This window comes from Erigeron canadensis, chromosome 5, assembly GCF_010389155.1.
Source record: "Erigeron canadensis isolate Cc75 chromosome 5, C_canadensis_v1, whole genome shotgun sequence".
Classification (NCBI taxonomy): Eukaryota; Viridiplantae; Streptophyta; class Magnoliopsida; order Asterales; family Asteraceae; genus Erigeron; species Erigeron canadensis.
In genome coordinates, this window is record NC_057765.1 from 24,604,797 (window position 1) to 24,617,038 (window position 12,242).

The 12,242-nt window shown below is 34.4% G+C and overlaps 2 protein-coding genes and 1 pseudogene across 2 annotated transcripts; all 3 read right to left on the minus strand.

The window, feature by feature from the left end:
• Positions 1-1,876: 1,876 nt before the first annotated feature.
• On the minus strand, positions 1,877-2,841 carry LOC122601389 (annotated as a pseudogene).
• A 1,018-nt stretch (positions 2,842-3,859) lies between these two features.
• On the minus strand, positions 3,860-10,086 carry LOC122601390 (serine carboxypeptidase 1-like). Its single transcript, XM_043774152.1, has 15 exons — positions 9,984-10,086; positions 9,628-9,902; positions 9,289-9,540; positions 9,086-9,192; positions 8,913-9,008; positions 8,711-8,816; positions 8,303-8,442; positions 5,841-6,157; positions 5,589-5,693; positions 5,228-5,502; positions 4,870-5,127; positions 4,678-4,784; positions 4,512-4,604; positions 4,311-4,416; positions 3,860-4,003 (listed from the first exon to the last, which is right to left on the minus strand). Exons 1-15 carry the CDS (start codon positions 10,069-10,071, stop codon positions 3,860-3,862), a joined length of 2,469 nt encoding a protein of 822 aa, XP_043630087.1. The 5' UTR covers positions 10,072-10,086.
• A 79-nt stretch (positions 10,087-10,165) lies between these two features.
• LOC122601391 (serine carboxypeptidase 1-like) lies at positions 10,166-10,785 on the minus strand. The gene is made up of 2 exons (XM_043774154.1): positions 10,664-10,785; positions 10,166-10,529 (listed from the first exon to the last, which is right to left on the minus strand). The coding sequence occupies exons 1-2, from the start codon at positions 10,783-10,785 to the stop codon at positions 10,166-10,168; spliced, it is 486 nt and encodes a 161-aa protein (XP_043630089.1).
• Positions 10,786-12,242: the final 1,457 nt, after the last annotated feature.

The following is a 12,242-nucleotide window of genomic DNA, read 5'->3' on the forward strand; positions in this document are numbered from 1 at the left end:
ACTTTTTAATTTACGACTTCACTAGGTGAACTTACTAAGACGGCTCACAATGGTCTGTTATCCACTTACCTTTGGCTTGTCACCCGATGAATGACGCGGGCACGACTATAACATGGGACGAGATGAGCGACCGACGACGAGGTCTGATTTTTTTTGGCCCATATTTATAATATATATATATATATATATATATAGAAGATTAGAAGAGTAGTGCCGATTTTGAAACAAGAAGAAGAGAGTGATGAGAGAGACAGAGTGTGCAGAGTTTATAGTTTGATATTAGATGAAGAAGACGGTGATGACATAAAGGAGTAACGTGGATTTCTCAAGGATATTGAAATTGGTTAATATCGGATTTTGACATCCGCCTTCTTGACTTGGGAAATTTGGAGTCTTTAATTTTTCATTTTTTTCTTCTATTGTACTCCTTATTGTTTTTTTATTTATTTCCTGAATATCTTTTTTATTTGATTATACTTCTGAGTAAAGACGGTTGTCATGATAAAGTAATCAAACATATATAATATAACCTCCTCTATTTATGTAGATCAAGTATATAGTTATTTTATTACTACTATCTAATATTATCGTTTTTTAAAATCTTAATTAAAGATTTGATATACCTAATATAACTCTCTTTTTTATTCATTAAACTAAATATCTGTACCATATATACCTATAATATCCTTTAATCTTAACCATTTATTTTTTTTTTCTCTTCAAATCTCAATCACTAATTTTTTTTTCTCTTCTCCATAAATCATTTTATCCCTCTAATCATTCAAAATCTTTTATTTCAAAAACCGTATATCGATAAATTATAAAAATTATACGGGTGTTTTTAAAATTTCATGCTCTTTCATTAGAGATGTCATTCGATATACTTTTGACGAATTTTTAAATCCGTTGGAGGAGCCCATACGACTAAGTCATTTGGCTATCATACTTTATGACTTGACCTATTACCCACACCATCTCACTGCTGCAATGCACAGACATTATCTCTCGTAGTATATCAAATATAACCACTAAAATAGTTATTTGAACATAATATATCAAGATCAATAATAGTTTACTTTAAACTTGTCCTTTAAAATCTAGTGTTATTTGAATATTTGTGTAATTTATTATTTTTATTAATTTTTTTTTTCGTTAATTGATATAACGTTTATTGTCAGTTTTAAAAAGTAGTTCACACAAATTAGTTCGTTGCATTTAGCGTAGGGTCTTTTTTCTGTCTCGTCCTAGGTCTAAAAATCTTCAAAAACGACCCTGGAATGACGAATCAACACCATCAGGTGTGACTCATCATTGGCTAGCCATTTAATGGCTTGTGAGTGCGATGATGGATGCGAAGGTACTGTGTGCGTGTGTTTTTCTTCCCTTCGTACAAACATTATTTATTTAATGGATAATAAGTGGATCCAAGACTAATGGTTGGTTAGTGTTGCATTAGCCATTAGGATATATGTTTAAAAGAATTAGTGTTAGTGGTTGAATGAGGTTTTAGATGTGATACTCACATGGACTAATTATTGAAAAATGATGAATGGGGCACTCTCATGGTTCTAATGTAATTAACAAGCAGTGTCGGGTTTTGCTTCCCCCATGGTAGCCTCCATGTATTGAGGAAGTAGGCTTTACAGTGAAGTCTTTGCGAAAACAAAGGCACGGCCTCGTCTCAAAGGTAAAGCTTATCACCAGTCTTCAAAAGCACGAAGGTTGTCTTAGTTTCGAAGACGAATATTTTATCACTTTACACCTACTTCACATTTTACACAACCAACACTTTCATAATAACAATTTTTAGTATGTTCTCACGAAAAGGAGTTATTGGCATAAAGCCAAAATTCAGTAAATGTTTTTCCTAACATATTTAAATCTTGAAATGCAGCAGTGCAGAAGTGCCATCTAGTCCCTTTAAGACGAAATGTTTTCATACTCCTCAACTGTTGTGCTTCTATATTTTGCTGGATTCATTTCAGAAAGTAACTCATTGATTGGTTCATACACAGTCGATGCTTGAAGCTTACACGTTAGTTTGATACTCTTGGACCAACTTTGTTAACCAATACTTTGTGTTGTGCACTCACAAATTTGTCATTCGTAATTAAACTGAAATTTCCCATAACCAAATTATTATTACTAGTATACTGTACTTTTTAACTCTTATAGCTAAGAAAGAAAATTGAAAATTGCCTGTAGAAGATCTCCGGCATTCACTACAAGAGCTTGTGGGTTAGGAGGAACATCGATCCAATGATTCTGATGAAAGACTTGAAGGCCACCAACATGGTCTTGCAGAAGAACCGTGATGAAGTTGTTATTGGTATGTTTGTAGGTCCCTATTGCTAACTCAGGTTGGGGGCAAGAAGGATAGTAATTGCCAAGGATGGCAAGTCCTTCTGCACACCCAATCTTGAAAAGATGATTGGGTTGAGCCCAAAAGCCTCGAATATCAGCTCAAATAGACAAACACCCAAGTTCAACCCTTCTTTCGAGTACTCGATCAAAATATCTCTACATGAAAATCCATCTAATATGTCTTTTTCGTTGCTATTTTAACAGAGTTATAATAGAGTTATATTCTCATAATTAAACATCTTTTACATCAGATTTTGACTTTTTTGTTAATTTTTATCAAATTATTTACTATAAAACCATTAACAAGTGTTTAAGCTACTTCACAACTCATTAGCTCCGGGTTTGAGCCCATGATTATATCTTTCATTCCTTTGTAAGTTCTAAAATCAGGTTAGACTCACGATAATGATGTAAAACTAACCAAGAATTTATGTGAAGTGTATTATTCCACCAGATGAAAGGGCTTTACCTGCACATGAACACTGCATATATATACGATAACGAATCGGGTGTGTAAACTTAATTATTTAGGGCGCTAACGGAGATGAGAGAACTCAATTTGACCGTCATTTGTTATACGATAACGATTCGGGTGTGTAAACCAAGTCTCAGCGAATCCTTGACTCAACAAACTCTAATGACTAAAGAAACCAAATACCACCTTAATTATAGCTAACCGACAACTCCTTTTGCTTATGTTTTAATTCGACCCAAACACCAAAAGAAACCTTATATTTGTTGTTTGCTTTTGCCGAAGCAGAATATAGAGATGGAATGAGACCTGAATGAACCCTTGTATATTAACCAAGAAATTCGGTATATTTGATGGTATATTGATCGACTCCCCACTGGGTGAGTTAATTTGGAGACATTGACCCTCTCAATCGTGCAGTTGTTTGGTCAATAAAGTTATTATAAGGACATGTTGTTTGGTCAATACTGGACTCTATTCTTTCTAACTTCTATTTATAGATACCCAAACTTCATTTGTCGTATGGGTCATTGTGTTGCATGTATATTTTTTAATATATACATAGTTACAACATTGTAACTGAACCTGAAAACTGAACAAAATCGTTTTAATATGAACGGAGAAACTGTTGACAATCTACTAAATGAGCAGAGTAGAACTAGTCATTGTGGTACCGGGGCTACGGTTCCCCTGTTACCTATTTTTTTTAGTCTTTTGTCTTATCAGCGAGAACAAGTTTTAATTCTACACCTCTTTGGCAGGAGCACTCAGCACATAAGTGCTCTGGCTAAACTAGCGGTGACTCCGACCACAATATTGTAATTGCTTTTCAGTATCACGATTATCATTCATGCAAAAGTGAATGCCATACCACTTCCTTTCAACAGAAGTGAAGTAAAAGTTACGTAGGTTAACTAAAACATACTGGGTCAAGTAGGCACCATTTGTTCGACATTGATCTGGTCTTCATCGAACATATTTTGCAAAGCAAAGTTACTAAACCTAGAAAAAGCAGACATATGTTTATGAGGAAGGAGGGAGCATCCCTCCAAGGAATGACGAGAACAATGTCAATGCACGTTGAGGTTGGTAGCTTGGAACGGTATGGCCTGCACCCCTAACAGTGATCAGAAGCAGTCCTTTATATTCCTCTAAATACCCCCCAACCTGTTAACACAATTTCACGTTAGTAGCCGTAAAAATATATTGTCTACTGATCATAGATGCAAATGAAAGTTCACTCTCAAACCATTAATTTCTTCTATAAAAAAAGGACCCATCCTAATTATTCAAGCATATGTATTGTAATTTAATTTTAAGTATAGAATTATGCAGTATTATATCAAATGATAGTGATTGGACACCAAAATAATATTCTCATGAGATACATATGCATACATACAAACCACATAATAATATGATCTCTTTTGGATTTAGCTTAGTTATATGAATGAGCAAAAGGTTCAACGAATACCTCTTTGTTGAGGTACCATGGTCTCCAAGCAGTCTCAATCGGAAGATTGAGGGTGTTAATTGCGTACCTAGAAGTAGTAACAGGAACACGAGCATCTATATCACCGCTGAAAAAGTAAGATATTGTTAATTAGTTTTCCTAACTTTGAATTCCCACTAACGGAAGTTATCAATAGTAATCCCACGTGTCAGGAATACTTGCCTGAAGACCCATACCCTTTGGCCATTTGAAATAAGATACTTTATGATTGGGAGGATGGTAGTCGCATGGTCATTCCAGCCCGTGATAACATCACTGCAATTATTTCTATGAACATTAATATGAAGATTATTATTCATACTAGTCTATGAGACTGATCCAAAGGTACCTGCATAAATCCCATGATGTTGGTTTCACGTGCAACGCCTTTTGAACAGCAGAGTTATTGAGATAGTCTATCAGGATATATTCCGAGCAAGGATCAAATTCATTTATCTGAAAGATAAATATACATGTAACAAAGATGAATTTGCAGTTTCAGGAACAATGTGTTGACTTGATGTAGCATGTCAAGGCTTACGGAACCAGTTGTAGCAGAGGCATTTCGTTGATGAGGGTTCAAGCAAATTGGTGCGTAAATGTTGTACACATCGAGATGTCCCCACTCTTTCATAGCTTTGTCTGTACTATTTTCACATATTTCAGATAACGAATCATTTGAAAAATTGCAATACTTCAATATGGCGTCATGTGTTGCATCTGAAATCATAGCATGACTCCACCAATAATCATACGTTCCTTTCAACCTTGTTTCATTATCAATCACTGCATTTCCAATCTACATATTTCAAAATATCAAATATAAAATATGATTAGAAAGACTAGAAACTTTTAGAACTTATTTGACAATCAAGAAAGCGCCAGTTAGATGAATTTACAGCGATCCCTTTGATATTGATCACGGTTTGATTTGTTATTTTGTTGTTAATAAGGATCTTATAAGCAAGTTGAGGAACATAATGTCCGGCGTAACTTTCACCAGTAATGTAAAAGTCACTATTTTTGTACTGAGGGAATCTCTCGAGCCAATTAATCAGAAATATGTAAGAATCATCTGCAGTGTTCTTGTCACCAGAATGATCATAATCTGAAGTTGTATTTGAATACGAGAAGCCCACCCCAGCAGGTGATTCCAGAAACAACATATTTGCAACTGCACATAATATACTTTGCGCTCTTACTATCAATGTATATAATCCAGAAAGGAAATAAAACAGACGGAATATAATAAGATCTAACCGTTGCTCCATGCATAATCATTCATGAAGAGAGTTTTTCCATCACTATTGATTCTAAAGGGTCCTTGTTCTGTCAAGGCTCCGATCATGGAAGAGCATCCTGGACCTGTTAAATGTCACCACTTCGAGTTATCTTGACAAGTTATACTAAATAAAGGCGAAAGTGTTGAATATTTTGATTTAAAGGATTTTTCAAGATAATTAGCTCATGTGCTATTAGTGATGCAAAATAAAAACTCAAATGAAGATATACCTCCATTTAGCCACAAAACCAATGGTTTAGTGTAAGAATCAGTGGGAGACTCGACGAAATAATAGAAAAGAGCCCTTCCAGCAGTTTGATTAACCGTCACATATCCTGAATACTGATTCAGATTAACGCCTGCAGGTTGGCCTGGCAAGGCATCAATCTTGTCACCCTCTGCTAAACCATCTTGTTGTGCAATGTACACAGGAGAGTACTCCTGAGTAGCTTCATCCGACATGACCCATGTGTTAGGAACAGGTGAACTTACAGATCTTTTTGACTTTAGCAACTCAAAAAACTTGTTTGCCTGAATATCGGCATTGCTTAAACCAAACAAAGCCAAAAGGCAAAATGTTGTTATAACCTTTATCATCCTGTTTGGTACCTTAATATATGTTCAAGTGCTTCTATATATAGTAGATGAGACGTCAAGTCCTAGGAACTTTTTTATCTCATCCTTAAACAGATTGAAACTCACATCCAAGAAATTAAATGATTGTTTAAGAAAGTTATTTCTAATCTTCATAAGCCGGCAACTCTCGTATGTATCTGAATGGAGCTGACTCATTTTACTAAAAAAATCATGCCAAAGACACTTTCATATTTGTCAAGTGAAAAATGCTATTCCTTTTGGATAAAGAATAAACAGTCGCTCTAGCCACTAGCTATAAATGATTGGCATCCATTCATTTCATTTATATGGTATACAATAAGAAGAAACATTTATTGGACAGGGTGGGTCATTTGGAAATTCCTGGTCGTTGGCTCGTTGAACTACCGGGAGGAGTATATTAATTTTGATACCATTGTTTAGTTAATTTTCATTTATATGGTAGACTAATAGGAATAAAAGTGTCTCGTATACTTGGGAATTAGAGGGGATTAGAAATCCATTTCTTATGATGTAATATTAGTCGTTCTCATTGATACCTTTTCAACCAGAAGTTAATTACTAAAATTCAGTTACTCATAAAATAACAATTTGTTAGAGGATTTTAGTACTTGAAAAAGTGATCAAAAGCGTCTGCCTAACATTTGAGCGGGTCAGAACCATTTACATAACTATATATTTGGACATCTCCCAAGCTCAATGAAACAATAAAGTACTTATTAAATAACTTGGAAACCTTAATGACACAGTAAACTTGCATAGAACCTGACAAGTCTAATATAAACAGAAAACTTGACCAAATTCAGAACAAGATGGTATATGGAACAGCCTATAGTAAAAATGCCATATCTTCCACTACAAAAACTTGAATCGGCTCACTGTCTTTTGCATTCGAAACTTGCACAGAAACTAGACTAAAAGCAAGAAACTTGTAGCTTCTTGAAAATCAGTTTCTGTGAGGTTTTTTTCTCTTCTTGGAAATCAGCTTCTGCGTCAAAAAGTTACTGTAACAACATGTTGTTTGGTCAATATTAGGATCTAATCTTTTTATATTCTTTTTTTTTGTAATTTTTATTTTTGGATTTCGAGCTGCACAAATATTACCGAAGGGATAATATTACTCAAAAACACTATAATATATTCAGTACATGTTTAATAAGAGACTTTCACTATTTAATACTCCAATCCCAGCCGCATTTACCTATACTGGAAAATATTGCAGTAGAGCCCTATGGACCCATATCTGACAGCCACAATGTGAATCACTACCCTCAGAAGTCAGAAGCAATGTGTGAAGGCAGAGGAAATTCTTTTATTCGCAGTCAAAAATGAGGATTCTCAGCACCTCACAAATCAACTATGGAAATCTTTTTTGATATTGATATGTGCCCACTTATTCTATGCCTCTTTTGGGATAGCATCAACGAATATGTATGTTCCAATGCACGTGATTGTAAAGTTTTGATTCTTGGTTAAAGAGTCTGGGCTATTAAGACTAGCAAATTTCAGATCTTCTTCTTTTTTTCCCGCTCATTTTGGTGTTCTTTCATTCGGGTCTCATATGTCTAATATTGTTACAACATTTCTACTGAACCTGAAAACCGAACAAAATAGTTCTAATATTTGAAGTGAGAAACTGTTGAGAATCTAGATGAATAGAGCTGGTCAAACTGGTTTGGAATTTGGTTAGTCTAGTTCCTTTTGTTTTATTTGGAACAGAGTTTTAATTCCAAATCACTGGTATGAGCACTCAACACACAAGTTTCTCTTCTATAAATTAGAGATATATAGAGCTTCCCTAGGTTTATCAGGATTTTCTCTTCTATGATAGACAGGGCTTGGTCTTCTCTGGCTAAACCATTAGTGAATCCGACCACGATATGATAATTGCATTTTGGTATAACAATTATCATTCATGCAAATGTGAATGCCTTACAACTTTCTTACAACAGAAGTGAAGTAAAAGTTACATTGGGATATTAAGGAAAAAACATATTGGTTCTAGTAGACACCACTTGTTTGAAATTGATATGATCTTCGTCGAACCTATTATTCAGCAAAGCTGACATATGTTTACGAGGAAGGAGGGAGTATCCCTTCAAGGAATGACGAGAACAATGTCAATGCACGTTGTGGTTGGTATCTTGGAACCGTATGGTCAGCACCCCTAACAGTTATCAGAAGCAATCCTTTATATCCCTCCAAATACCCCCCAACCTGTTAACACAATTTCACATTAGTAGCCATTAAAATATATTGTCTAATCAAACATGCAAATGTTAGTTCACTTTTGCACCATATTTTTCTGTAGAAAAAAAAAAATATATGCGTCCTTATTTTCAAGTATACATATCGTTATTTAATGAAATTGCATAACATTGTGTTGCATTTTGTTATATGATACACATACATACAAACCACCAAATTGAAGTATAATCTGTTTTTCAATTAGTAATGAGTAATGCGCAAAAGGTTCAATTCATACTTCTTTGTTGAGGTACCATGGCCTCCAAGGCGTCTCAATCGGAAGATTGAGGGCGTTGATTGAGTACCTAGAAGAAGTAACAGGAACCCGGCCATCTATGTCACCACTGCCAAAAGTAAGATACGGTAAATCGGTTTTCCTAATTCGTAATTCTCACTAACGAAAAATAACTATAGCAATCCCATGTGTTAGGAATACTTGCCTGTATACCCAGACCCTTTGGCCATTTGAAATGAGATACTTAATTTTTGGGAGGATCGTAGTTTCCCAGTCATTCCAGCTCGTGATAAAAGAATCTCTGCAATAATTTTTATGAACATTAATATGAAGAAGATTCATACAGAAGTCTATGAGATTGATCCAAGGGCCGGGTACCTGCATAAATCCCATGATGTAGGTTTCACGTTTAATGCCTTTTGAACAGCAGAGGTATTGAGATAGTCTACCAGGATATTTTGCCAACATGGGTCAAATTCATTTATCTGAAAGATGAATATATATGTAATAAGATGATCAAAATCTGCAGTTCCACAAATCATAGCTAGGTAAACGAACAATGCATTAACTAAATTTCTTACTGAACCAGTTGTAGCAGAGGCATTTCGTTGTTCAGGATTCAAGCAAATTGGTGCATAGATGTTGTACACATCGAGATCTCCCCACTCATCCCAGGCTTTGCGTATAATCTTTAGGCACATTTCAGATTCATTTGGAAAGTTGCAGTATTTCAATATGGCATCATGAGTTGCATCTGAATTAATAGCATGAGTCCACCAATGATCATACATTCCTTGCAAACTTGTTTCATCATCAATCCATGCATTTCCAATCTGCATATGTTTCAACATCAGTTATCATAAGATGATAAAAAATAGAAGTTCTTAGAACATGTTTGATAATGAAGAAAGTGCATTTACAGCGATCCCTTTCATATTGATGATGGTTTGATTTGTTATTTTGTTGTTAATAAGAATCTTGTATGCAAGTTGAGGAACATAATGCCCAGCAAAACTTTCACCAGTAATGTAAAAGTCACGAGTTTTGTACTGAGGGAATCTCTCGAGCCAATTAACAAGAAATATGTAATTATCATCTGCAGTGGTCTTGTCACCAGAATGATCATAATCCGAAGTTGTATTTGAATACGAGAAGCCCACTCCAGCAGGGGATTCCAGAAACAGGATATTTGCAACTGCACATATTTTTTGTTTATACTATTAATGCATGTAATCTAGTAAGGATATAGAACACGGGGAATATAATAAGATCTAACCGTTGCTCCATGCATAATCGTTCGTGAAGAGGTTTTTTCCATCACTATTGATTCTGAAGGGTCCTAGTTCTGTCATGGCTCCGATCATGGAAGAGCACCCTGGACCTATTAAACGTCACCAATTTAAGTTATCTGACAATGTAAAGGATTGTGCCCATATAACTATATAAGCTCAGGTTCTATTAGTGATGGAAAATGAAAATTCGATCAAATGAAAATATACCTCCATTTAGCCACAAAACCAATGGTTTAGTGGAAGAATCAGTGGGAGACTCGACAAAATAATAGAAAACAGCCCTCCCTGCATTTTGATTAACCGTCACATATCCTGAGTACTGATTCAAATTAACGCCTGCAGGCTGGCCCGGCAAGGCATTAATCTTGTCAAGCTGTGCTAAACCATCTTGTTGTGCAATGTAAACAGGGGAATACTGATGAGTAGTTTCATCTGAAACGGACCATGCATTAGGAACAGGTGAGCTTTTAGATCTTTTTGAATTTAGCAACTTAAAAAGTCTGTTTGCCTGGATATCGGCATTGCTTAAACTGAACAAAGCCAAAAGGCAAAAGGTTGTTATAAGCTTATTCATCCTGTATTTGGTACTTTAGAAATTTGTTCAATGACTTCTATATATAGCAGACAAGATTGTTTTATCTCATACTGATAGATTGAAACTTACATGCAGAAAACGTTAAGTCCAACTGTTTTATCTCCGACTGATAGATTGAAACGGACATCCAAGAAACGACTTACTAATCTTAATGAGCCTGCAGCTCTCATAAGTATCTTTGACACTTTCATGTTTGTCAAGTGAAAGATGCTATTACTTTTATAAGAAAACAAACAAAGTAACAAAAGAGCTCTAGCCATACATGATTAGAAAATGTTAATACTTGAAAAAGTTCAGTTTGCAATTAATGAAAAATCGAACAGAATAAGTTAAGTTCCTTGTTTTACTTGGTTGGATCTAATGACTTTTATATTGTAAATATGAAACCATCCAAACCATCCAGAACAAGACTACACATCATCCGGAACTCTACTTAAGTAGATCGTCAAAGAAAATTTGTTGTACTAATTCATGTTTAGCAAAATATCCTTGTATATGAATCAAAAAACTATTTTTGATAATTTAGCATATTTACAATTTTACAAATAAAAGGATAAGTTGGAATCTTATAATTGAAAAAATCTTCCTATAACTATAAAGATAAATTAGATTTAGATTATATACTTGATATATGCACCCGTATCAAATATACGGTATATTAACGATGTTCAAGATAAAATGAATTATTTCGTTTTACATATATGTAACTAAATGTATGTGATGAACTTATAGATCTTAGTTGCTAGAAGTATATGACCGATCAAAAAGTTGCAAACCCTCAATGTGACAGTGGACATGACAACTTATGGTTGGAACATATCCTCGAGTACAAAATCTCTTCTTCTTCATCATCATTTTCAGGCTAAAATACTTTTTTTGATCAAACATGGAATGAATTTAAACATATATACGATGAATTAAAACACCTAAGCTCAATTTCAGCTAGCAAACAAACACCGATTTTCACAAACGATACCGATTTTCACAACCGATTTTCATCAAATAGATTTTGTGCAATATATCAAAATAAGAAAAAATCAATTCTAGTCACAATTGCTAACTCATCCAAGCAGAAGTATCAACAACCAAATAGAAAAATTTCATTCAACAATCAACTCAATGTATTAACAACCTACTGAATCCGCATAAAAATACTTCAAATCAGTCCAAGAAAGTTTTAAAGAAATAATTTACCTCTGTCCCACTAAACTTGTCCACTTTTTAAATATTTCAAAGTCAAACTTTACCAATTTTGACCATAAAGAGTTTTATTTGTGTGTTATAATAAATGATGAAAGCTATACCAATGAAGCATACATCTAAGACACATACAATTCATGTAACTTTCATGAAATATTATATAAAACATATAAAAATATTTATGGTTAAAAATTGTAAAGTTTGACTTTGAAATTTTAAAAGTGGACAAGTTTAGTGGTATCGGAGGGTATATCACAAAAGCATAGGGAAACACTTCTATCCAATCTATAACAAATCACGACTAAAATTTGGAAAAGGATATTGACGGATTGCAAAAGTTAAAATGTAAGAAATGAAATCAAACTCAGAATCCAATGCGTGTTGTGTGTGAAAATGACAGTTGCACGGGGGATTAGAGACAAAATGTGATATGGAGAAGATATTACAA

Bases quoted from the DNA above. Each gene is read 5' to 3' on its own strand.
- LOC122601390 (XM_043774152.1), bottom strand. From the start codon at position 10,071: ATGATCGGAGCCATGACAGAACTAGGACCCTTCAGAATCAATAGTGAT. The intron at 9,193-9,288 runs GTAAGAAATTTA...TTCATCTTTCAG, and splicing joins CCTCTGCTACAACTGGTTCA to ATAAATGAATTTGACCCATG. The intron at 4,417-4,511 runs GCAAGTATTCCT...TTACTTTTTCAG, and splicing joins CAAAGGGTATGGGTCTTCAG to CGGTGATATAGATGCTCGTG.
- LOC122601391 (XM_043774154.1), bottom strand. From the start codon at position 10,785: ATGAAAGTGTCAAAGATACTTATGAGAGCTGCAGGCTCATTAAGATTA. The intron at 10,530-10,663 runs GTAAGTTTCAAT...GGCTTTGTTCAG, and splicing joins GGACTTAACGTTTTCTGCAT to TTTAAGCAATGCCGATATCC.